This window comes from Labrus mixtus, chromosome 12 (genome assembly GCF_963584025.1).
Source record: "Labrus mixtus chromosome 12, fLabMix1.1, whole genome shotgun sequence".
Classification (NCBI taxonomy): domain Eukaryota; kingdom Metazoa; phylum Chordata; class Actinopteri; order Labriformes; family Labridae; genus Labrus; species Labrus mixtus.
This window is the reverse complement of record NC_083623.1, coordinates 25184226-25210737: the sequence shown is the minus strand read 5'-3', so window position 1 is coordinate 25210737 and position 26512 is coordinate 25184226. Positions and strand designations below refer to the sequence as shown.

Sequence of the window (26512 nt, the reverse complement as noted above, 5' to 3'; positions counted from 1 at the left end):
GAGCAAACAAACATGGCGGACGACAACCAGGAAGAATAGTTTTGGGAATATTTTTTATTGAAATTTCCGAAATAAAAAATAAAAAAATATGGCTGAAGTCATGGAGAAGTGGTAAACATAGGCCTACATGATACAGAACATGCTGGAGGTGAGTAATAATTGATCGATTGATTGATTGATTGTTCCATGTGCCAATCCACAGAGTGCGATCCGTCACAAACATTAAACATGTGCAATCAGTCAGTAACATACCTATATGTATTATCCATCACTGTGACTTCAGGAAGATGCTGCTCTCAGTGCAGTGGCTAGGCTACACCGCATATAACAAGCCCCCAGGAAGTGCGCCAGACCGTTGAAGCTTATTTCACATGGTGGCCAAACCTGGTATTGCAGCGACAAGTGAGGCCATTTGGACAAAAATACTTTTCCCCTTAAGCTTACATTGGGAAAGAGTCTATAACACAGCTGTCTATGTTGTGTACCCGTGCAAACTGGACTTTAGGGGTGAGGCAGAGGTACAGATTGCCTTGTGTGAGTGCGCCCTAAGAGACTGTAGGTACCACATCGAGGCCTGCATTCTGGGAGCGTAATGTTCTCTCAGGGTAACACAGCATTATTATCTCTTTAAGATATGATGGTGACTGGCCATTAGGAGCTTTGTGAGATCATTTTGTAGTGGTATTTTGGATTTAATGCTTTCAAATTGTTTTGTCCAATTAACTAAATACAACACAAAGACATAGAAGTGAAGAGGAATGTAACTGTCTGTCTCCTGGCTCAGAATGCTTCTCTGAGCGAGTCTTGGCAGTTTGGGGGAAATCCAAAGCAATCCTCAGAGGAAATGAGTGTTTTCACAGACTATTTATCAGAGTTTGAAAAGAGAGTGGATGATGCCAGTGATACTGTGAAGGGCCTTTTAACAGCTGCCCAATTAAAGCTTGTTGATCCTCTCACCATCCCTCATTTTCACAAGTTCATACGATGCTTTCCAATGGTGCATATAGGGAGGAGATTTTTTTTGGCAGGTTTGCCTTGTGAGTCTTGTTTGTCTCTCCTTTTTTTTTTTTTTTTTTTTTCACTTCTTCAGGGTCACCACAGAGACAGACAAACCATCCACCGCAGCACAGGAAGTGAGTGTTTTCTGTGGGGATACGTGGAATGCAAGAAGAAACTCGAAAAAAAGCACTCACACCAAGACAACCCGTGTAGGAATTCAGAGCGGAGCTGCACGTCTCCAGAAGGAGGGTGAGAAGAGGACTAATCTTTGGGACAACACTACCCCCTGCTCAGCTGGAAAGGAATGCGTCCTTTCACAGGCTGAATTGAGGGCATGCCTGGCATTGAAATCATACGGGAAGAAGTCACAATTTCCCAGATTCTGAGGATGGGAGTGGGGGAGGGGAAGGGGAGCTTAAAGTGGAGCAGCCAGTCTTTCTTCCTTCCCAAAGAGAAGAGACGGTGTCTGTGCTCTACATAACCTCCATGACATTAGAAATGCTGATTACTCCAACCTTTGGTTCTTCTGACAAACATAAATCAGGACTTCTGTGTTTCTTAGCTTCTCTAGAGACACATTATTGTTTCTGTCAATATTTCTGTCTGGGCTGTACATCTTTTAGCTGCACAATGTTTTTACAAACACACATACATTTAGGAATGGACATATATTTTATTACAAGAATCATCCTTAGTATTCTTTAAAACGTCATCCATTGTGGCCCTATTTTGGCCAAGTGGAGCGAATAAATCAAACAGTGACTCTAAAAAAAACAGTTTATGTTGGAAAAGGATGACAAAAGATATTGAAGAAGCAATCTGTAAGATTACTACTGAATTCAATAATAAAATGAGGAAACATGTTATGTTGAAGTGCTGTCTTCTCTGACAACAATGCAGCAGTCAGTATGTCCTCCTTCTAACTTTAGATTCTGGTCCTGAATGCTCTGGATTTGTTTGGACCAGAGAAGGTAGGAGGTTTTAAGGCACCCCCTACATGGCTGTTTTGGACGCCCCTCAGTTTGCGAGGCAATCGGCAAACCAACAGGTGTTGAAGCGATGGAAGCGGGCAAGAGAACTGGTTCAGATAGAAGTGATTGTACCCGATGGCTTTAAAGATAAATAGAAACCAACAATTTAAGAATCTAAAGCAACGTTATCCAAGTGTGTTATGAGATGGCTGGAGATATACTTGCTTTTAACTACACGTATGTGTGTGCATGACTGTTGTCTTGCTTCCCATGTGTAAGTGGGCTAAATCTGTTTACCCATTGCTCCGGTCGAGATGCCAGTAAAACCTACACAACCATCATGCAACTTTCTTTGCATTTTCAAGATCAAAGTACTGCCACACCGCACATCCTAGGGGATGATATCTGTTCACTGTTTTTTATTACATCCAGTTTATAGAGCTCGGAGAGCAGGCCCATTAATCGGAGCTACGGCCAGGTATGGCTACCACCTAGTGGCTGTGTTGCAGCTTGAGCACAACATTTGACCGGCATTGAAGGCCACAATAATAACGAGCGAGAATGTGTTGATATAGAAAAGTTCATAACAAAAAAGATCGAGTGCATGTATTCTGTCAAAATGTATTTACTAATTGGTGTGCCGGTAGCCTAGTGGTTAGTTCATGCGCCCTTTGTACAGAGGCTATTGTCTTCCAGGCAGGCGGCCCAGGTTCTAATCCAACCTGTGGCTCCTCTCCCGCATGTCATTCCCCTCTCTCTTTCATCCCGATTTCTGACTCTATCCACCATCCTACCAGGGGCGGCAGTGTCTCAGTTGGTAGCGTCGGTTGTCTCTCAACCGGAAGGTTGGGGGTTCAATCCCCAGCTCCTGCAACAACATGTCTGATGTGTCCTTGGGCAAGACACACTGAATTGCTCCCACAGCTTTGTCAGCGGATTTTGAATGTGAATGAATGTGATTAGTTACTTCTGATGGTCTCTTCACACAGCAGCCTCGACCATCAGTGTGTGAATGTGTAGGTGTGACATTCAGTGTAAAAGCACTTTGAGTAGTCAGAAGACTAGAAAAGAATGATACAAGCTCAAGTCCATTTACCATTTACATAAAGGCAAAAAAAGGCCCCAAAATAAGCCTTAAAACTCAACTTACTAATTGTGTTTAAAAACATTCTTTCATCCATTAACCCTTAAGAAGTGTCCTGATATTCCATGTTTTCTGTACATGTGCCGCCTGGGAAAATGAAACCAGCGTCTGCATATCTGTGGTTTTGTAAAGAGTCGGCTCTGCCGGTCTGACTGCCGCACACGGCCCTGTGTGTCTCTCTGGAAACCCTGTAGGTGCTCTGCATTCTTTGTGGTTGAATCCAGGCTAAAACTGCTTGTTTTTTTTGTTTTTTTCAACACAGCACACACAGTGACAACAGGGCTAGATATTTTCAGTATGAAATAAAGCCAGCATGCAGGGATGTGGAGCATAACCAATGAGGTCATGTTGACTATTCAAATTATGAGCTCATTCAGATCCTTTCCTCATGCTGCTGTCAATAATAACGCTACACGTGGGAGGAAAGTGGAATATTAACTCTGTAATTACATGTTTCCTCTGTAAATAGACAAAAATGTCGACTAATCATAGTTTAAAATTGAGTTTTCCAACCGCTTTGTTTGGCCTGTTCTTTATGCCACATACACAGTTTAAAAGTCAGTGCACAATCCAATACTAGTTTGAAGTATTTTATGCTTTGAAAAATATTTGAAATGCAGAAATTGTATCAGAAAACTGAAAGAGAAATGAATATCTTCTCATAACATAGCATAGGATAGGATAGGGAATGGCAATATAAAGTGACAAGTGATGATTAAAGTGACTTGGTATGATAAATAGCAGCAAGTAATGTAAACAGCAGAGAAGAGAGGCAGTGTTGTACCACAGTAATGCAGAGAATGCATGAAGTAGACTGAGTAACTACAATTCTACAATTCACTTAGCAGACGCTTTTATCCAAAGCGACGGCTTCAGAGGGAAGAGAAAGCCCAGACAGCCCAGACAAAAAGTCCCTTCCTTCTTGTTCAACTTGAGGAAACATTTTGTCACTTCTGTTCTTGTAGCAGAGAAAGTCCACCACAGGAACAACATCTTTCTCCTAAAACTCACCCGACCTGAGGGCAACGGCAGCACCAGGAGCTGTGGTGAACATTTCCTGCACACTCAGCATCTCGGCTGAATTCTGTTCCTGCTGCTCTTTGCACAGCCTATTAAAAGCCTTTGGTGCATATCTGCTTCACATCAGGATGTGGGATGTAATTACAGTTACCAACACATGGATGGGAGCTTTTTTTTTCCACTGCTGTCCCCATGTGCCATGTGCATTGGGCTGCTTGGTTGCCCAGTTCTGCATTAAAAGATTTGGCCTTTCTACACTAGGTTTCCTAGATCTTATCCATGGAAATTTCAAGAGTTTATATGTGAAGGAAAGACAAGCCTGAACTTTGCCAGGAGGTCAGATATCCAGAATCTAAGTCTTCAGAATCTGTTTTCAGGGGGTCTCACTTTGTTGCGCAAAGGCCACAACATGCAGTTTCTGTGCAGCTATATCTCTTTTACCATCTGTTTTTGTCATTTGGAATTTGCACTCCTGCTAGCTTCCAGTACATCAGCTCTGCGCCTTACTATGGATAACATGTATCATTCATAAAATCTAAATGGATTCGTTATACAAAAATGAATCCCCCTGTATAGTGTGTGTCCATGGGGACAATAACTAATCAGACCTTCTCCGTTTTTTTGAACCAGGCTGTAAACATGTTAATTTATGCTGTAAAAACTGACTCTTTTGAATGGGTGTGTATGTGACTTCCTGTGCTTCTGCAGTCAGCCTCAAGTGGACACTCGACGAACTGCAGGATTTTGCACTTCCGCATTGGTTTCATTTCTCAACACAGGGTTGCCGCTTGTTTCACATATGGCACTGAGGGGCAGGAAACATTGCCATGGTTACAGTGAGCTCAACCAATCAGAGACATAATAAACTCTATTTTCCTTAAAACCAGGTTGATATCATACAAACGCGTGTCTCCTACAGGAGCATACTCCATCGTTTGACACTCTGGTAGCTTGTGGTCAGTCTACCTGTGATAGTTATGACATTATGGCTAATAATCAAATCCGCTATGGAGAACATGAACAGGATTTTAACTTCCCAAACCACACTGTTGAGCTCTAAAGTATATCATTTGTTTTTTCATCAGGAACATTCAAGCCTATTTTGGACAAATGTGAAAGACTGCATAAACAGAAAAACAGGAACTAATGGAACTCAAACTGTTCTGAACCAATCAAAGATGTTCAAAGCAACAAAGCTGCAAAGATGTTTGGTATTTTGAAAGAAATGAAGTTAGCTTGAGCTCCTGAAGAACTCGTAAATTATGGAGATCTGACTCCCTGGTGATGCTATATTGCTATACATTTTATATGGAATGATTATAACTGTTATATGATTGTTTGTTAGACCTCTTTGGGGTAAGGTGGGGTAGCCATGGTCCTGCATTTGAGCATGTTAAACCAGCAGCAGAGCCGATGTTGGTACCAACAGAGGAGCAGGAGAGTTTTGTGCTACAATTGAACACCACCCCCTGACACTCTGTAACAACGTTTGTATTATTGTGTTTGACATGGTGTTGTCATGGGTTAACTGGGATACAACACAAACAAGCTTCATACTGACTTCTGTCACCATCCAGCCTATAGGAGGTCACCGACTTGACAGTGCCATGGACGGAAACACAACAAGCCCACACTGGTGGACATGCATTCCTCTGTATGTGTACATACGTCTGTACGTGTTTGTGCACATATGCATGCACACCCCCTGCAAACAATACCTCCAGTGTAATGAGCTGTACCAGCTGAAGACGGGTGATGGTCGTGCATGCACACTGGATGCTTATCTGCTCCATGAGCTGAAGCTGTGACAGGATGGTGACGCAAGAAGAGCTGAATCCGCTCAGAGCATCATGAGATCGACCATCAATATTAATCATGTTTACTTCAGAATGGTTAAAAATACTCAGAGTGATGTATGAAATATTCTGTCAGCGCAAATTAAATGTTACATATAAAGGAAATAAAACACTCCTCTACTTAAATGAATACACTCAGATATTAGTGAACATGTTGGTTTGTATGAGTCTAGCTTAGCTGCTCTGAATATTTATCTTTATAGAAGTTAACTTACTGAAAGCCAGCTCTACTATTACTTATTTCTAATATAATTTTTATTTCTGGAAGTCAGGGTTTATTGACGTGTTTATCGTTGCCATGGAAACACCAGATGTTACAGCAAAGACTGCTGAAGCGTGAGCTGCTGCTGAAAGCTGCCGTACTGTTGCTGTATGTGCTGCTGTGATAAAAACCTCATGTAAATTATACTTTGATACATTAGCTCATCTGTAAACTTATTCTCTTCCTCAGGTCGGTTTCACTCGGTCATCTTGACTACTTTTTATTCCGAGCAGTTGTAGGAAAGTACAAGGTATTAGTAAGAGCGGTATGATGCAAAGTGAGCGACACATACAGTCATCACGTTTCAGTCGAGGTTCCTATTATCATGTAACGATTGCTGCTCTTGTGGTGTGGGTTTCTGTCAGATGATCATTTCCTGCTCACGCTGTATGACTAATAAAGTGAAAGATTACGTTATACAAAAAAAAAAACAGCCTGTTTACTGACACAATCTCCAAGACAGTTCAGACTTTTTTAAAGTCTTAGGTTAGACATACTGTTGTAAAAATGTTGAAGTGGAATAAGAATGTACACTGAATAAGAGAATCAATTTAGACTCACAACCTAGGCTCACAAATTGTGTCCTCACACACTCAAATTGTCCAGCACGACCTTCATGCTCACAACCTCTAGTGCAAAATCCTGTAGTTCCTCAAGTGTCCACTTGAGGCTTGCTGCATAAACCCAGATGTCACATACACACCCATTCAAAAAAAGCCTGTTTTTACAGCAGAAATTAACATGTTTATAGCCTGGTTCAAAAAACTAAATTGGTCCGATTAGCTCGTCTTTGTCGGCACACACTGTCTGTGGGGTGAATATATTTTATAACTCATTTGTTTGATTTTCAATTGATGTGTATTTATGGGCGTGGCCAATCTGACTGCAAGCAGCCGATCGGCCCTCATGCCCTCCTGAACACTACACGGCAGACAACGCTGGATTGAGTTGAAATTAGGCCAGACTTCAAAACCTGTCATGCTACGTTAAATTTGGGTCAGAAACAGTCTCCATTGGGCACGGGTTGCCTAGTGGTTAGTGTGCACGCCCAATGTACGAAGGCAGACGGCCCAGGTTCCAGTCCAACCTGTGACTCCTATCCCGTGTGACATTCCCCACACTCTCTCTCAATCCCAAATCTCTGCCTCTATCTGTCCTGTCTCTAAAATAAAAGCACAAAAATCCCCAAACATAAACCTTAAAAAAAAAGAAACGTCCTCAATTCTCACAGGGTTCGCACGGCCTCAGTCGTTTGGATCTCTAAGTATGTTAAAAAGGGCCGAGTTTGAAACACTGGATTTTCCCTCAATAAACCCAAGAAAGTGCAACCAGAGTGTGATCTGAAATATTTATGTTTCCTATAAAAAGAAACAATAGGGAGTGAAATTTGCATTTACAACAGCAAATGGCACTGAAGTACTGAGTGGAGCGTCAAAGAATTTTACTTCAGGGAGACGAGCACACAGCAAGCAACAGGCTGATGTTATCTCCAGCTAGTTCAATTACTGCTGCTTTTTCTAATCACACTAGAAGCTGACCTTTCTCTTCATGTCCATCAGTCCATCTGCTCGTGTATGTGTGTGTGTGTGTGTGTGTGTGTGTGTGCTTTAGCTGTTTCTCTATCTCAAGTGAGTACTGCCATAGAGCACATTTGGAATAGAGATCAACATTGTGGTTCTGGTAGTAGAAATCCAGTTAATTTTCTCCATAGCAGATTTGATTATTAGCTGTGAGGTCATAACTATCCCAGAGTGACCACGAGCTACCTGAGTGTGAAGCGATGGTTTATCCTGTAGGAGACACAAGTTTGTATGATATCAACCTCGTTTTAGGTCAAACATGATTTATTCTTGATAACGGGGAAAAGAAATACACTACCCACAATCACACAGTGTCACAGAGATGTCTCTGATTGGTGAACCTCGCTGTTACCATGGCAGTGTTTCCCAGGGCCCTCAGCGCCTTATGCAAATGGACAGTTTAGCTAGCAGGCTAGCTAGTTAGTTAGCTAACAGTTAATGTAATAACCTTGTCATGCCGCAGTGAATGTAATTTATTATTTCAAAAACTGCAACATAATACAACATGTATTCACAGTATAAACACTATAACAACGACTAAAGTTACTTTTAAGAAGAAGATGTATTATTCACAATGGATTGTGGGATGGGTATTTCAGAGGAAAAATATGGACCAGGTCTTGTCCCTTTGCCTTTTTCTCAGTTTTTTAATGCTGTTTGGTGCCGAATCAAATGTATAGTCATGAGTATTGGGGTAGCTGGTTGTCTTGGTTACAGACTTTTATCTCTTGATATCGGGATTTTATGAAACGTCAATGGAGGATTTGAACAGGGAAACTAACTTTCGGAACCAGAGCTGCCGAAAAAGTGGGCGGTCACTGTTGAGCTCCATAAGAACAAACTTTGAAAAATAATCACACCAAGACTTACAAAACCTCAATCCAAGCTCTCAAAGAATTCTAAAGAAAAGAATCCATTGTGGACTTACAAACCTAAAGTCATCAGGGAGGGAGACAAAGACAAAGTTACATTGGACATGAGGAAAGTGAACATTTTAAACATTTTCTTAAAACTACAAAGTGAAGAAAAGCTGCAGACAATGTTTGGTCATGGTAGGGCCAGACATGATGTTTAAGAGATAAATAAAAGCCTGTGTTTGGACGTTAAAAGAGGACTACAAACTTTGACTTCTGCTGAAGCTCTTTGGACAGGCCGTCTCTCTCACTTTGGAGGCAACACGTGCTGACCTGTGACATCATAGTGCAACTCTTCCCCTGACCTCCGGGGGGGTCAACCTGCATTCAGCACACAATGTGACTGTCAACACTCATTCCCCGGCCTGACGAGAGCAGCGCCACATAATCAGCAGCGTCGTCACTGAGCGATGTCATTAGGAACGGCTGGCTGAGCCTCTATGGACGAGCCGACACCGAGCACATCAGCGCCTGGCTGCCTCTCAGTGACCTCTGTGAACGCTCTTAAACGTGTTAGCGCTCAGCTGCAGCTGCCCCTCGCTGACTGGACCTCATTTGTTCTGCAGGAGCAACACTATGGCGAGCTCTCTCGCTGCATCTCTACCTCACAGGCAGTCAAAAAAATATAGTCAGACATGTGTGTGGTATAACGAGGGAAACCATGAGGGAGTTTGTGTTTTTATGCAGATGCAGCAGAGCCTTGGAGGAGATCTATAAAAGTGGCATTTCATTTTGCAGCGCAGGAGGAAGTGCTTAAACTGCAGCCTAAAAAATGAGCATTAAAAATTCAACAGTGCAGCAAAATGTTCTCTTCTTGTGAGAGTCATGTGCGGTCTGATTTTAGGCTCAGCAGACGATGCAAACGTGCCCGCTCGTGTGACTGAACTCCCTTTTTCCCACAGTCTGGAGCTTTATATTCCATTAAGGAGTGTAATTTATCTCTCTGCTGGAGTACACACGCCTTCAGCAAAAGTCATCAGTTAGAGCTTAATTAATCAATGCAGTTTTTATCTGTAACACATTAGGGGAAATGTAGTCCCAGTTTAATCTTCAGTGTGTACTTGATGGTGTAAACCAATGTTTTTTTATTTTTTTATTGTAATACTTCCTTTCTATCATGGAAAGTGCTGACTGACAATGTCGTACCAATCACTGACAGAAAAAACAGACCAACTTCCACACACAAACCACCGCTTCCTTTATTTTATTTTTTAACATTTATTCAAATCACAGAAGTTTAAGACACAAATGAAAGGTCACAATAATGCCGACTCTGCAGTTATTAAATGGAAACACGATGGTTGAGCCAAAGCCTCACAGAAGCATCTGTTTGTTTCTGAGTGATTCTGCAAGTTTCACTACCCACAACGACACAAAAGTGAAGAAATTTTTTTTTATATACAAAACCTATATTGGAACCCATTTTAAATTGTCAAATCAACAAATCCAAGGGGAAAAGTGTTGCACCTAATCCCCTCACAGTACAGATTTGTGAAGCGGGGTACACACTACAAGATAATCAGGATTCTTCAGTGCCTGATTCCTCCTCTCAGACGATCCAAAGAAGAACAGATTTTAAAGGTTCAAATCTTTATGTGGTCAGATCTTCTTGTGGTGTTAAGGGTGATGAGCTCTCCTCAGAAGGATGACAAGGCCACCCGGATTGGAAATATTAAACGTTCAATATTTAGGATCTGATCTCATGTTTTGTGTCGGGGGATCTCTGAAGGCAGCAGAGCACGCACTCTGCGAATGTTATGTGGACGAAACGATGGCCAATCGGGAAGTGAGCTGACTGAAGAAGGAAGAACAACCATCACAAATCAAGTTTTACTCCCCTCCACTTATATGTTACATGTGTACGCCGTCTCCACGTCTTAATCCATAGTTCAACTTCATTCTTTGTGAGTACTCAGTTGAAGAAAGTCCAAAAGTTGTCGCTATTTCTTCCCAATGTCTTCCTGCCCGTCGTCCACCGTGTTTGTTTACTTGAATGTTTGTGTGTGAAGAGATGTGACCGAGGTCCCCTGCTTCTGCAAACGCTCTCTACTCATGGATAACTATTTTAAAAAGACGCTGGTGCTCAGAAAGGAACGCTAGGTGGACACGGGGCCTAACACTGCACACGACACAGTAGAGGAACAAGAGGTGTTTAATCTTTGAGTATTTGTCGTCATGTGTCGTTACTCTCTCTCACATTTTCAAAATAATGTTCAGATTAAAAAATAATAATAATTTTTGTGAGCCAGGCATTTGGTCAACATTTTATGCTTTCATATCCATTTCATCCATCATCTTTTTTGGACTGGGGTGGCCCAGCTGGAGATCTGACTTGTGCAGGGGTGGTCTGAAGTTTGTGTGCACAAACATGAAGGAAGTAACACAAGATAATGGGAACATTGACATCTTCTAAGCTGAATTCCTCAAGGACTCAAAAACAATATGTATGCCCAAAGTCACAATTTTAAAAAAAAATGGCAAACAAACCCTTTTGCAACACATCCTGAATAGTGGATTTCAGTAAAAGTTCCACCTCTGGAAAGGCAAATAGCTGATCCTAGATATTGATTTTTGGGGTGGCCAAAAAAATTTCAAGGGGGCCCAATGCCACCCCTCTGGATGCCTATGCATTTCATCTATGGATGTTTAAACTTCAGCCGAAATTTCAAACACATTAAGTTCCTAAACAAAAGCTGAAACCTCAACTGAGTTCTCTTATTCTGTCTTTTAGTTTTAAACTTGAACATGCACAAAGGATTGACATTTTTTGATACTTTTTGAAAGAACATTTTCTCCCTTCCATTATTCCCTGTATACATCTGTATGAACTGTGCACTAAATGAACACGATAAAATACTTTTAAGTTTCATCTGAAGCTGAATTGATTTTGAAAGCTCTTCCGTGATAAGGAAATGCTCTGACTGAAGTTCCCTTTCTGTTCATGATTAGAGGAAATTAAAAGACAACTCTGAACACACAATCTCTCAACTCTGTTTCCTTTCAAACTTTAAATAACCACAACTACACATGCACTCAGGCCTGAGCACTCTCACTTCTGCTTTTTCAGTGCATCGCTTTTGAATTTTAGGTTTCTTGTTGAGCACCGGCAGCTGTTCACTGAGAGTGGAGTCGGACGGAGGAGACTTCTTTGGTTTGTAGCTTAAAGATCGGCAGTTAGGCTGCGGCTGAGCGGGCCGGTCTCCAGCTGTGTGCAGCGTAATGAGCAGTAATTACTCTGTATGACAAGTTAACATTGAGTCCCCCTGCCACTGCAGCACTGTGTGTGGGTTCATCCTGAGCGAGCAGCACACACTGAGCTGAGCGCTTCTTATCAAACTCAGTTTTTCAGTGAACCAATCCTCTATCAGCAACGTACAGGCCTTTGTTTCAGGAGTTTTACTGTGTTTAAGATATTCTGAATAATAAAACATTTTATTTAGAGGCTCCTTTCAAAACACTCCAGGTCACCTTACAAAGAAGTTTGAAAACACCTCTTGAGTTCCTGCTCTCTCACAAATACAACAGAATAACGACCGATTTCCACACAGTCTGTGCACACCGCGGTCCGTCGGACATCCTGCCACACTGGATCTGTTTCTGGAACATCAGCGTGAGCCATGATCACGCTGGAATACGAGACAAACATCCAAACAACAGGTTGCTTTGTCTTTCTGAGGATGACTTTTTGTTCATTCGGTGTTTTGACGTTATGTTGATAAAGTGATGAAAAATACCATCGCAAGTCCGTATATTGTGTTTTATTTTGAAATTCACCTGTGCGTTTCTTTGCCTGACTTCCTGTCCGGGTTGTTATATTCTGTCTAACTTTCCACATGCCTGCAGCGTACTCTGTTGAATATAGACTCACAGCGTATAAACTGAGCAGAGTGTGGCGGCGCTGCTGATCCAAAGGCAACTGGACCGGCTGGACTGGTTCAAGATCTTCAACCAGTTCAGGTACCTCTGGATCAAGCTTTGAATTGAAAATGACCTGGATGACTGAGAGCCTACACAGACACATTGTTTCTGTCTCCTCCCGTCATCTGTCACTGGCTTTGAGTCGGCCGTGACGATGTAGATAGTGATTATGTAAAATGTAATGTAACAATTGGAGGAAGCTGTTGATCAGGAACTTCAATATTCAAAGTAAAATGATGTTTCTGTCAATGAAGTCTGGTGGCTTTGAAGAGGACAATGTAAGATAAGATAAGATATACTTTATTCATCCCAGCAGGAAAATGTAGGTGTTCCAGCAGCCAGCATACATACAAACACACAACACAACACATATATACATACATATCCCACCCATACAAAAAAACATGAACCCACAATACAGTTTGATATATGATATATGGCTGTTTCTGGTTTCCATAAAACCCCCACGATCGCTGCTCACACTGCATCCATTAAATATTTAATTATCTTCTCTGTGAATTTCAGTTTAATCGTCTGGGGCTTTTATTTTGAAGGTGGACAAATGTTTACGTGGTGCTTTGTATTGATGAGATGCAGAGTCAAATCTCAACACTCAGAGGTCAATAAATGTCTTGCGGTGAGCTGAATAAAGTTTTCCTCCGGTGTTGACATGAGTCAAAGCTCAACATTTTCATCGTATTTGGATTTAATTAATGAACCACTTTACGAGTTCTGTTGGGTGAGACTAGCGAGTGTCAGTGCCTTGTAGAGCCCCATTCTTCCTCGCACGTCTACGCTGGCAACAGAAAGGGAAATAGAAATGCAGCGCCACATCTGGGTTTGAACATTGAGTGGGCCGCGTTGCTTCGTGCTGCATCACTCGCTCGCTTGCGTCGCATGTGGTTAGCATACACCATCAAGGTCTTTCTGCAGTGATCCTTTTGACATTTATAGACACCAAGAACCATTTTAGCCTTCCAGTAGCAAAAACAAAGACATTTGGTAGATCAACTTTGATTTGGAACATTTGATAATCATTGCAGCCTCTTTTTTTTCAGACTGTCGGCTGAAGTGCTTGACTCATGCAGTCCAGAAACTTTTAAAAAGTTCTTAAAAACACTGTTATTCCCCTCTAAAGTATTTTAAAAAGTCTACTTCTTTTGTTATTCCTGCTTTATGGTAATTCTGACACCAATTACAGCACAGAAACACCACTAGACCTCACATTAGAGAGGTGTCGGGAGACGAGGCATACATTCCTTAAAGCAGAAAAACACAGGAATTCCTCTGCTGCCCGGTGATCTCCACACCCTATACTTTCTGTGGACAAACACTGCAGGAGAATATGAGCGCTTTGTGCTGACATTTGTTGTTTGCTCAACCTGGAGCAGCAGACAGAGCTGCCATAACTCAGTTTAACAACCGTGTTGAGTTTAATGGAGTGGCCACACAGCAAACTGTTGTTGGCAGTATGATAACATCCAGTGTTATGGTTCAGTCAGCTGATTGCAACATCCCTGTCTCAACATACATGCCGAGCAGCTGAGCTTTAGGGGCTCCAGGGAGTCTTTATCTTTATTTTTTTTAAACATGTTAAGCTTCATTTGCTCCAAGTCCTTCATCACGGAGAGCGTGAACTCTTTTCATCCTTCATGGCCGAGGCAGCAGAAACATGTTAGCTACAAACGACAAGAGAAATCAAACAAAATGAAGCAATACAAGAAGTGAAAGTGAGATGGTCAAAGTTTACATGGAAACTGGAGCAAGTTTCAGACAACCACAACTTCTCTGTGTGACTCTCAGGCTGTATAAGCTTTCTGTTTAACCGGAGTGTGTGTGTTTACTAGGCCGGTCGCTAATTTAGGATTTACAGTCGAACATGATATGTCAGATTTTGTCTATATCGTTGAACTGAAATTGAAATGTTTTGTTGTTTTTGTTTTTGCACTCATTGATCCATATTCTCATTTGCAACACAAGAGATGAACCAGGCCATTTAACTATTACTCTTTATTCTATGACAGGACTTGATCCATCAGCTCCTGCAGCAACATGTCCGATGTGTCCTTGGGCAAGACACTTAATGCTGAACTGCTCCCACTGCTTCGTTGGTGGTGTATGAATGTGTATGAATGGATTAGTTACTTCTGGTGGACTCTTTACTCAGCAGTCTCTACCATCATTGTGTGAGTGTGTAGGTGTGACCTGCAGTGTAAAAGATCTTTGAGTTGTCAGAAGACTAGAAAAGAAATAAACAACCTCAAGTCCATTTAGCACAGACAAAGAAACAATGTCTTTTAACCCTAACCCTTGAAGATGTACTGTACACTCCAGATGATAATATTCCCTCAAAAACTGTCCTGATGCACCGGCAAGCGTTCCAACCAAGCTGCAACCTCCGGTCTTCAAAAATGAAGCCAAGTGCAAGTTTGTTGAGGCTGGCTCCAGGAACAAGTCACATACACATGACTGGCAAAAAGGCAGTTTTTACAGCATAAATAAACATGTTTACAGTCTGGTTCAAAAAAACAAAATAGGTCTGATTAGTTACTGTCCTCACTGGCACACACTGTACGGGGGGTGAATTTATTTAAAACAGCTTTGTTTTGATTTTGAAAATGATATATGTTATCTATAGTTAACCGACTGACAGGTGGGCACGATGTAACGGTTCATCAAGAGGTTTAAAACCCGCCTCAGCATACTGCAAAACCTTAAATCTTAGTAAGTGTATTTGTCAAATATTTAGTCAAATATATCTCATTACAATTAAAATAAGCCACTTTCACCTGACTTATTCAGATTAGCATCTTATTTCAAGATATTATAAGCAACATAAGGCCTGTATTGTTTGTAATAAGTAAATATATCTAGTAATTGGGCAAAAGAAATTTGACCTGATAAGTGTTTTGAAATAAGATGTACTTCCTGCACGCTTTCTCCTCTCTTCAACTTTTCAGCTCAAGATGTGGAATCAGCGCTCGTCAATCGTCAATGTCACTTTTGGCCGAAGCAGCCAATAAAATCATTGAGGAGGCCAATTTTTCCCACTTATTTTTATCTGGTCGGCCGCCACAGGCGCTACCAGCTGCTTTTTCCCTAGATGCGAGCGAGGCCTGATTTAGCTATAGACATCTCTTCTTTTTTTTTCTCTCCAAGATTTATTTTGGGGCTTTTTGCGTCTCTTTGAAAGGACAGTGAATAGAGTAGGAAATCGGGAGAGAGCAGGGGATGACATGCAGGATCCACAGTTTGGACTTAAACCTGGGCCCGCTTAGAGGACTACAGCCTCCATACATCCCATGTGTCCCATTGGCAGATTCTGATTTTCTATATACAAGCAATTCAAGCCTCACATTTTGCTTTCAATATGTTGAAATGCAATTTTGTTTTGTGATTATGGCTTATAAAAAGTGTAATGAGATAACAATTAGTTAAATCTACTTGCTAAGATTCCAGTTTTTGCAGTGTTCTTCTGGTTAAAGTTGCAGTTTGCAGTTTTAACTGATTGACAAGAACAACCGCAGCGAGACATTCAGCATGTGGAGCATCGCGTCCAGAAGAACGACCTCGACATTTAACCTAATGATCAAGAACAATGCTCATGTCTGTCACACTGGAAAAACAGCATTTGGAAGTGTCTGCATGTGATGGACTCTCCCAATATGCCTGGTGATAACCACATCAGGTCAGCAACACACAGCTGCTCATGTCCTCTCTTATACCACTCAGACAAACACATGACATACAATAACATTTCAATCACTGCACTATTTTAAAACATATCAATGGCATCAATATGACCTTATGAAACATGCAAACTAATTCATGGAACCAAGTCGCCCATCACTTGGCTTAACCATCAATGGCCGCCGTATCTAGAAGAAGAAGATGAAGATGTCCTTATTAATCCTGCGGGGGGAGATTCAGTTTTACACTCTGTTATGGAAACATGCTACACACACACATGCACAAACAGGATCTGACGTTCATGACCTGATGGAGAGATGTCAGAGGGAGGGGGGATTTGGTGGCAGTGCTCAGGAAGTGAACTGGCACCTCTCCAGCTACCAGACCAATGTACAGATTTGGTCTGCACCGGGACTTAAGCCGGCGACCCTCCGGTTCCTAACCCAAGTCTCTACAGACTGAGCTACTGAGGCCCCATCTACAAGCTGTTAAGCTTTGACAGATTCAAACATTCAAACTGCCTGTTTAATGTACACAGTCGTCCATGGGCTGTAAAAACTGTTGCTTAGATTTAACCCCCAAAAAGCAAAAATTTTAAACAACATTTTCCAACCACTTTTTGTTAGTTTAGTGAACTTCTTATTTTTTTGGTTTAGGGTTAGATTAAACATTTTATTTCATTTATTTATTTATTTCAAACATATTACAAATAAAGCAAACAACAATCGGAGGATACTTTCTGTAGTGGCACGATTTCTCTTGAAAAGTGTGTGAAAACACATCCAGTCCTAATGCTTTTTTTCTTTTTAGCTTTAAAAGTTTATCCATGACCCAAGCCTTTAAAATAAAGTCAAAGAATTCAGATAACTAGCTCAACAAATATCATATATTACACTCATTAGTGTGTAGACGGTACAGACCTTACACTGAATCATATTGACTCTTCAGTTTTATATCTGTTAAATATGTTATTGAATGTTTGACATGTTTTCATTTCCTCACTGCAGCTGTTCCATAAATTAACCCCCTCTGTTGTGATTCAGTGTAGTTTGTCGGTCCTTACTGCTGGTTATTTTAACTTAAATATTCCTCTGAGATTGAGTTTACTTTCCCTATGTTGAAAAAACCCTCTGGATACTGCTCGGTTACCGAGGATTTTGTGCATGATTTGGACGGTTTTAAAGTCGACCAGGTCCTTACATTTCAGTGTATCCAGTTTGATTTAGAGTAGGTTTGTTGGTTCTCTGTAGTTGGATTTAGTTATAAACTAACAACTAACTAGAATGAAGTCTTGAACGTATGATCCGACAAGCAGACAACACCAGAGTTTGTTGGCGCTGAGATTTGTGTAACTTAAATCATACTACTGTTTACATTTACAGGCTGAGAAACACATCAAAAACAAGTACTTTACTTTATACTTTATCAATTTTAATGACTCTAAATGAATGAAATCTTACATCGTGGTGTAAGTAAATGACACCCTTGATTAATGAAACAACCCGACTAATGAATGTTCTTCTACAACATCAGTCACAGGCCTGACTGTGGAGACTACAGGCTGTATATCATGTAAGTGACCGCACTCAAATATTCAGTAAACGCTCATAAATTATTAGACATTTTCAAACCTGGAGTCTTTGTTCATAATGAACCTCAGCTCGACAATGTTAATGGATGACGAGGCAAACTGGGGGAAAAACTGACAAAACAAAAGAAGAACCCCAAAGCTAAGGATGTTTTTTTATTCTCTGCTGGGACTAAAGCAAGTGTCACAAAGGAGCCATTGTTCCTTGTTAACCCTTTGAAAAGGTTTTGTTTGACGGTATTTGAAGTGAAACCGCCTCTCTAAGGTCTTTTGGGGGAATAGCAGCAAATGTGGACAACCCTCAGTGCTCTATGGGCTTCTATGGTATGTTGCTGGGTCAGGCTGTTTTCACAAAAGGGCCCTCTGCTCGTCAGGTATAAAAAGGAAGGTTTTCCAACCAGGTAGGCAAGCAGTTCAGCTCCAAGAGCAACCACCAGCCCCAGCAGCACCATCAGCAGCAACAGCATCGCTCCCAGCGACAACACCTACCTGGCAAAGATGACCTCCAGTGGCATGAACATGATGAGCAAGATCGTCTTCTACGAGGAGAGGAACTTCCAGGGCCGCACCTACGAGTGCATGAGCGACTGCCCCGACATGTCCTCCTACATGAACCGCTGCCACTCCTGCAGGGTGGAGAGGGGCTGCTTCATGGTCTACGACCGCACCAACTTCATGGGAAACCAGTACTTCATGAGGAGGGGCGAGTATGCCGACTACATGAGCATGATGGGCATGAGCGACTGCATCAGGTCCTGCCGCATGATCCCCATGCACAGGGGCTCCTTCAGGATGAAGATCTACGAGAGGGAGAACTTCCAGGGCCAGATGCACGAGCTGATGGAGGACTGCGACAACGTCATGGACCGCTACGGCATGGGCAACATCATGTCCTGCAACGTGATGGAGGGCCAGTGGCTGATGTACGAGCAGCCCCAGTTCAGAGGCAGGATGATGTACATGAGGCCCGGAGAGTACAGGAACTTCATGAACATGGGCTCCAACAGCATGAGGTTCATGAGCATGAAGCGCATCATGGACTCCTGCTACTAGAGAGAGACTCATCGTGGTGCAGCAACTAGCTACCGAAAAACGAATTGAAGAAGAATTAGAGGCAACCGATCAGCAGCAACGCAACTGCAACAAAACGATAAAGAAGACTGAAAGCTGATCTATAATTACAGAGAAAGAGAATCATAAAAATCAAGATTAAGAAACACCAATAAATTATTTTAAATTTACATTTCATGTGTTGGGATTTATTTCTCCTCTTCTTTTTCTTCTTCTTCTTCTCTTTCCACTTCCTGCAGTTTTTAAATGCACCTCATTAAAATGCAAAGTGTGGGGGGTCGAAAAGACCATCCATCTATTATTTATACAGCGCTCCCCATTTGGGGTCAAGGTGGTTGGAGTCATTCCCAGTTCTCTTTGGGCCAAAGGTGGGGTACACCATGGACTGGATCGAGGTTGGTCACTGGGCTGACATTGGAGCCGTTTTCACACGTGCACTCCTGAAAATGTGTAGATAATTTCAAGAGGACTGCTCAAGATTGAGTGACATATTTACAGACAAATGCAAGCATGGTGTATTGTTTTGGTTGGTTAAAAATGGGACAGGGACTGTTGAATTCTGGGACATATTAGAGTTTTATAGATATCTGTGGGGACTCAGGACACTGAGCTGGAAAAAAGGATGGACTGGTCACATCAGGACGTATGTGCACCCTTCTTTAAAAGGTCGTCAAGCTCATCACTTCACAGAAAGTTGTCTGGTTTTCAGTTAGGCCTCTTTATTAAAACCCATATATGGCCAGGCCCAGTCCTCAGCTGACTCTTAAAGAATCCGATTCATTCTTTATGAAGATGATTTGTCCTCAACTCGCCTCTATTTTCATGATTAATGGTCTCCCCGAGCATTACTTTTAATCAGCCTCTCATCGTGTCTCTTCCAGTCCTTGAGAAAAAAAAAAGAAATGAAGAAGTCTTTAAGTGCAAAAACCATCAGCAAGGTTAGAAACTACACACTGACTGAAACGACTCACAAGAGACGCGGATGCATTCAAATAATTGATTGCTCCTTTTAACAGGAAGGAAAAAAAATCCGGCAATTCTTGTAAAACCCAGCAGACCGACGGGAGAGTTCAGCCGCCATGCAGCTCTGCAGTAATCCTGATCAAGTCCAAGTGTCTGTGGGAAAGTCACACGCTCATGTTGCAGGTCAAGGTGTGTCTCTCTCTCGACCTCGTCTGTACCCTCTCTCTCGCTTCATTAGCAGGTGTAACAGCTCTCAGCCTCCCTGTCAGGCCTAATTAGAGCAGATCCAAACAGATAGCTCTCATTAGTCAGGCTGCTTCATGCAGGCAGGGAGCCGGGATACAATACAGCCTGTGGCTCCTCTGGGGTCCTGCCCACTTCTTCAGAGCAGCACTATATCTGTGACCTACATATCAGAAGATATGACTAAGACATTTTAACTCTAATACTCCAAGTCCATGTCCCATTAACCCACTGACAGAGCAGAGAGTTAGGAAGCTGCTCACAGATTTCTTACTGAGAGCTGAGATCCGTCAAAACCAAGCCCTGACGGAAATTAAAAAGTAGGTTTTTTTTTTTTGATGCTTACACACAAAAATTAAAAATTATATTAAAACTCGACACATAAGGAGCAAAATCCACAGCCCAGATTTGCACACACATATGCACATTCTCAGCGTTGCATGGCTTGAAAATCACCCAACACATTTCTCTACAATAAGACACGTCATTTAAAAACTGATATCTCTGAATTTTCAGCGGTAGGTATTGGTCTCAAGACAACTTTTTGAAGGTCTCATCTCGGAATCAAAATCATTTTTATTCAGTCTTGTCTCGGCCTCAGTCTTGGCGGACTCCAGATTTTAAATCAACTCCACCACTGAAATGCTATTTTTCATTACTGTGATTCGAAGGAAAACACCTCTTTCAAAAAGAACAAAAACCTTCAACTCATTCATTATTTGACTTTTATCCCTTCCCGGTGTTACAGTCTGCACACAAAATGATGATTTTTCAGTGATATTTATTGATTGTCTTAAAGGCAGGCTCAGAGGGCAGAACAAACACCTAGCTGTGGGAGTGTCACCCACCTGGGGGGAGGGGTTACTGCCCTTTGTGATGTCATGAAGGGAAAATCTCCAAACAGCCTGTTTGAGCACACATTTTCTGAAAAGTGGAGCAGGAAAAAGACGGAGAGGATGAACTTTTCTCATCATTGGGGGGTTTGTAGACAGACTAGAGACACATATTAGTGTTAGAATAAAACATGATAAAGTGTAATTTGCGTTAACCACTGTGCAGCCCGGCTCCTACAAATTAATTAAAAATGATTAACAACAGATGGATTGACGGACGTGTGCACAGCTCTGATTACAACATTTAAACTAGCCACCCTGAGTGTGACATCACAGGCCGCTGTGGGAATATGGCCTATTGTCTTACTGCAGTACATTCCTGTTATTACTGCTCCTTTATCTTTTTGAATTGCAGGACACCTTCTCATTCCTTGCTTGTGTTCAGTGAATTTATACACAGACACGGTATATACATGACGTTAGTCATATCGCTCTGGTTCTTGTGGTAGAACATATCTTTTGAAACTTTTCACAGATATAATGAAGCACCTTGTTTGCCGGGCATCAATCTGGGCTGCTGTTCTTTGAAACCGGACTGGGTTGTGTTGAAGCAGCCAGAAATCATTCATAACCTCTTCGTTATGTTGCAATGAGAGCAGATTGTTGCTAATGGTCCAAAGAAGGGTGAAGGAACAAATAGAAGTTAAAAACTTGAGTTTAGAAGATTTCCTCAAGCTGAGTTTTGATCTCTTATGTGTCCCCTTTGCTTCCTCCTGTGTCTCTGGTGCCATGTGGAGACATCACAGGGCGAGAAGGGAAAAGGGGGGAAATATCTTTTCTCACATCCTTTCATGAAGAGAGGGCCACCATCCGCCAAATGCCTCCTCACATCAACTTTGCACCATTGAATGCAGTGACGGTGCAGGACTAAACCACACAATACTGGAGCCACAACAGCTGACACATCAAGCTCTTCAATTGATTCATTTAGCCGTCTCACTTTTTTTTCTCCACACATATCTCTTTACAAAAGACCGAATGTGACACTTCTGCCTGGTAGGCAAAGATTGTGTTGAAGGAGCTAGCTACAAGCAGATAACAGCAAATGTTTTTGTCTGTGATGAAAGAGGGAGGCAGTCGACAGCTGCAGAAATTATTCATGGATTGTGCTGAAAATAACTCTGTTCAATGTTTTAATACCGCCTTCTGTGATCTCGGGCGGTGATCCAATGTGACAAGCTCCTGTTTGGTCGAAATCATCCATTTGTGAAAAGATGTGAGCGGGCTAATCCCAAACCAAGCAATGAGCTCATCTCTATGGATCCAGTGTTTATTTAAGCCTGGTAATACGAACAGTGACACAGGTCGACAAGGACATGAGACTTCCTGTAAAAGACAACATCATGAAAAACTACATCATCAGGGCCCTTTAGTCTAGCTCTTTGTCCTGCAAGGTCTTCCTTTTTTACAGGCAGTTTATAATTACATGACATAACAACATCTTCAAATTGTTGTATTTCCTGGTTCTGAGTAAGTTAATGCTTGGAACTAATATTTCTAAAGCTGTTTAATCAACATAGAGAAGTAAAAAAAAGGCCTTTTCCAAGTCAGATGTTCTTATTTCAGGCATTTTATCCTTTCACATCTATAAAACAGAACTACGAGCAGGGGCATGTCCAGACTCTTTTGACTTGGGTGGCCCAACTGGGGCACTGATTTATTCAGAGGTGGCCTGAAGTGTGATGTGTGAAACACACACAACCAAATATCAATTATTAAGCATAAATTCTCACTTCACCAATCATATCTACTTCTGTAGCATGAGATAACGGCAACATTAGCTTTTTTTTTTTTAATGACACAAAAAGAAGATGTATGTTCAAAGTCACAATTTAACAGTACTTTAAAAAGTGCATGCTGACCCCTGCACACTAAGTTGCAATGCTTTGGTACCGACACATTCTTAGTTAGTTCATTGCAAGTCAGGTCAGCCACTCGTCTTATTGTGAGTAACTCTTATCCTTCATGATATTGAAAACAGAGTTATAAAAAATTCACCCCTCGTACAGTGTGGGTCAATAAAGATGTTTACTAGTCAGTATTTTTTTGTATTAGGCCTTAAAGGAGCAATATGTAACTCTAACACCTAGTGTTTAAAATGGGTACTGCAGTCCAAATTCAAAACACTGGAGAGAACTTATCCCGCCCCCAAGGTTTGCGAGCAGGTTGACAAGTCAAGGACACTGAAGCTTCAGTGTTTATCCAGCTCTGCATGGGTCTGTAAACCTTTCTGTGTTCTAACCTCTCTCCATTTTTCAAAAGCATCTCCAATATTGATCCTAGTTTGAGCACGTTTCTGCTCGTGGAGCTTATTAGAAACATGCAGAGGCTTTTTAGGTCGGGTACAATCACTTCTATCTGAACCACTTCTCTTGATCACTTCCATCACTGCAACACCTGTTGACCTGATAACTGCTCTCATATCTGACAAACTGAGGGGCGTCCAAAATGGCCATGTGGGGGAACCTTAAAACCGCCTACCTTCTGTGGTCCAAACAAATCCAGAGCATTCAGGAGCAGAATCTAAAGTTAGAAGGAGGACATACTGACTGCTGCATTGTTGTCAGAGAAGACAGAACTTCAACATAGCATGTTTCCTTAATGTCTGATCATATAGTACCTGTGTTAAAATATCTAAATAGTACATGTTCTCATTCTCTAACTTAATTTATCGTATTTAACAGGTAATATTTCCGCAGTTAATCATCTTTTCTTGTTTTTTGTGTGCTGACTTTTTCTAGCGGTGGTCGATTGCGTCTGTTGGCCACATTGTAGGTTATTTGGACGCCTGGGCACTGGCAGCAGTGGCTCTGAAGTTAGTCAAAAACCTGTTAAAAAGAAACAGGGTCTGGCAGGGGATGACTGCAATCAAGCTGCTTTTGTGAGTCACATCAAGACAAGTCTCTTACCGTTTGAAAAACAGCATGGGGTGAAGGAGGCCAGCATTTTCAGAGGCACAAACAGCACTGCTGGGGAAACCACAGCAGAGTGCTCAACACAACGCTCGACTGCAGCAACAGCAACAAAAAACTGAAAACGTATGAATGATGGATTTCAGAGTGGTCACAGGAATATTTGGACAATGGTGGGAAAGGATTAGACACCTCAGGGGCTTCTGGGTGGTTCATTGTGTGTGGAGGTGGTGTGTGCGGGCCCCAGACTGTGCTCACATCAGCTCACACATCAGTCTGTGATCATGGCACAACTTTTACCCAACAGCTGGACTACAATTGGCGAGTCTGGATTTATTAACAGGCTTACGGGTGCTGGGAACTGGAGTCTGTTGGGGGAGGGGGGCTCCCTCCTACTTATGCAGAGAAGAGGAGGGAGGTCGGAGGGCTTCAAAGAAAGAGCTCCCCAAATTGTAGAAAAACATCTGAAACCACTTCCCCAATTTTCATGATTTTCGGGGATCAGTCTGTGTCAAGATTTACAACTTTATTTGTCATGTGCAAATTTAGTGAAGGGCGTCTAGTGAAGTAGAAAAATGCCCACAGAGATCAAGTGAAATAGCAGAACAGCAATGTGCAGGGGCATGTCCAGAGGAGTGTCCAGGGGTGGCATGGGCCCCCCTTGGAATCGTATTGCCCACCCCAAGTGCAACCACAAATCCTTGACTTTATGCCAAGAGGCAAATAATAGTCGATGTGATCAGTGCAGTCAGAGGGGGTAAATAAATGTTCTTCATTCATGTGTGTGCACACAAACTTTAGGCCACCCCTGCACAAGTCATGTGCCCAACTGGGCAACCCCAGTCCAAAAAGTCTGGACACGCCCCTGGCAATATGAACAACAAAAAAAAAGTTAAGTATAGTATTTATTACTTGTTTCATAAGCAATATGTTAACAGCTTTAGCCCTCCTCCATCCCTCAAGAAACAATCCTGGACTGCTCCACTTTTGGCTTCACATGTCTGAAGGGATAGTTTGGTATTTTTTTAAATAGGGTTGTATGAGGTACTTGTGGTCAGTGTATTAGGCACAGGTGATGCTGGTCAGCTTGGCTGGTCCCTTTAAGGAGAGACTGGCCAGAGTGCTGGCACAGAAGCTATATGGCTACACAGACATCTGCTCTCTGTCTGTAGCCGTATTCCGACTGGCCATCCAAAGCGGGATATGTATGCCCCTGTGACGTCTCTCCTTCAATAGGGACGTCATAAAGACGCTGTAACCCAATGTGAGTTCACAGACATAGCGACGGAGGAGCTTCTCTACGGCCCTGTTGTTCTTGTGATGGTGTTTCTCACAGGGTGGGCAGAGGAGAAGAGGCCAGATGAGGAAGCTAAAGTCAAAGTTGAACCACAGATTCTCAACCAACCATGTAAAAGTTTCATTCGTCAAAACAGACTCATCTTAGCTTCACACCCCTATGACAAGCTGAGCAGTGACAATAGTTGGGTATCACAGACATGTGAGCTGTATGATCTGTGAATGCAGTGAAAACATTCAAACAGAAACAGGATCAGTGATACGACCGGTTTCAGAACAAGCCCTCGGGTCTTGCAGACTGTCTGTTGTTACTGTAAACTTCATTTGGAAACAGTTGGCTTTCACTTGTCCCTGCAAATAAAGTCATTTGGTTAAGCTGGCAGATTTATTGACAGCCTGTTTTATGGACTGACTGATGGATTGACTGCCTGTGGGTCTTGTACTGTCAGACTTTACTATGGCACTGTCACAGTACTCCAACATTTCAGCAAATCTTTTGCTGATTACAAATGTATTCTTCTTATGATAGCTACAAAAAAAAAATACCTTCAACAAGGGAAAGCAGCCGCAGCAGTTGGAAGTAATGTTACGTTTGAGACCTTTTTCAGGGCCTCAGGCAGGAAGGATCCATTTCAGAGGTTGCACTAAAAGCCGAGTGGTTACCATCGCTCTATAGGGTTTCTGACACAACTGAAGGCGTCTAGTTGCAATCACTGGAGGGGTACTTGTGCTCAACACATTCATTTTTTCTGCACTCTTTGTTTTGCACACCTTAATTTCTCCGGTTGTCATGGAATAAGGCTGACGGACTGGAAAAGCTTGTTTAAGGCACAGAAAAGGGGGCTGAGATGGAATTTCAGACAGATGACCTGAAGGCAAAGACGGGGATGCAAACACATGAATGGTGAAGTTGGAGGGGGGGAAAAAAAGCAACGGCATTTCATTATATAACAATGTGAGAGATGCATGTAGCATGGGCTAAATCTATTTCTATAATAAGTGACAGAGATAAGGAGAGGGATTTTTGTTTGCTGCATCCACTGGGAATGCCCTATTAATCTACAAATACATCAAGTGTTCAGATTTTGTACGTTTTACCAAAAAAAGTAGATTTCATTATTTCCTTGTTGCCTTCATGCTCCAGCCGAAGTTGGGCCTGTTTACAGGGACAGTAAATGTCATTGAATATATG

At 42.0% G+C, this 26512-nt stretch overlaps 1 protein-coding gene across 1 annotated transcript; it reads left to right on the top strand.

Moving 5' to 3' along the window:
* Positions 1 to 18344: 18344 nt before the first annotated feature.
* Positions 18345 to 19061, top strand: LOC132985341 (gamma-crystallin M2-like). The gene has a single exon (XM_061052687.1). The coding sequence runs from the start codon at positions 18441 to 18443 to the stop codon at positions 18993 to 18995; it is 555 nt and encodes a 184-aa protein (XP_060908670.1). The 5' UTR covers positions 18345 to 18440; the 3' UTR covers positions 18996 to 19061.
* The last annotated feature ends 7451 nt before the right edge of the window (positions 19062 to 26512 follow it).

Bases quoted from the DNA above. Each gene is read 5' to 3' on its own strand.
- LOC132985341 (XM_061052687.1), top strand. From the start codon at position 18,441: ATGACCTCCAGTGGCATGAACATGATGAGCAAGATCGTCTTCTACGAG.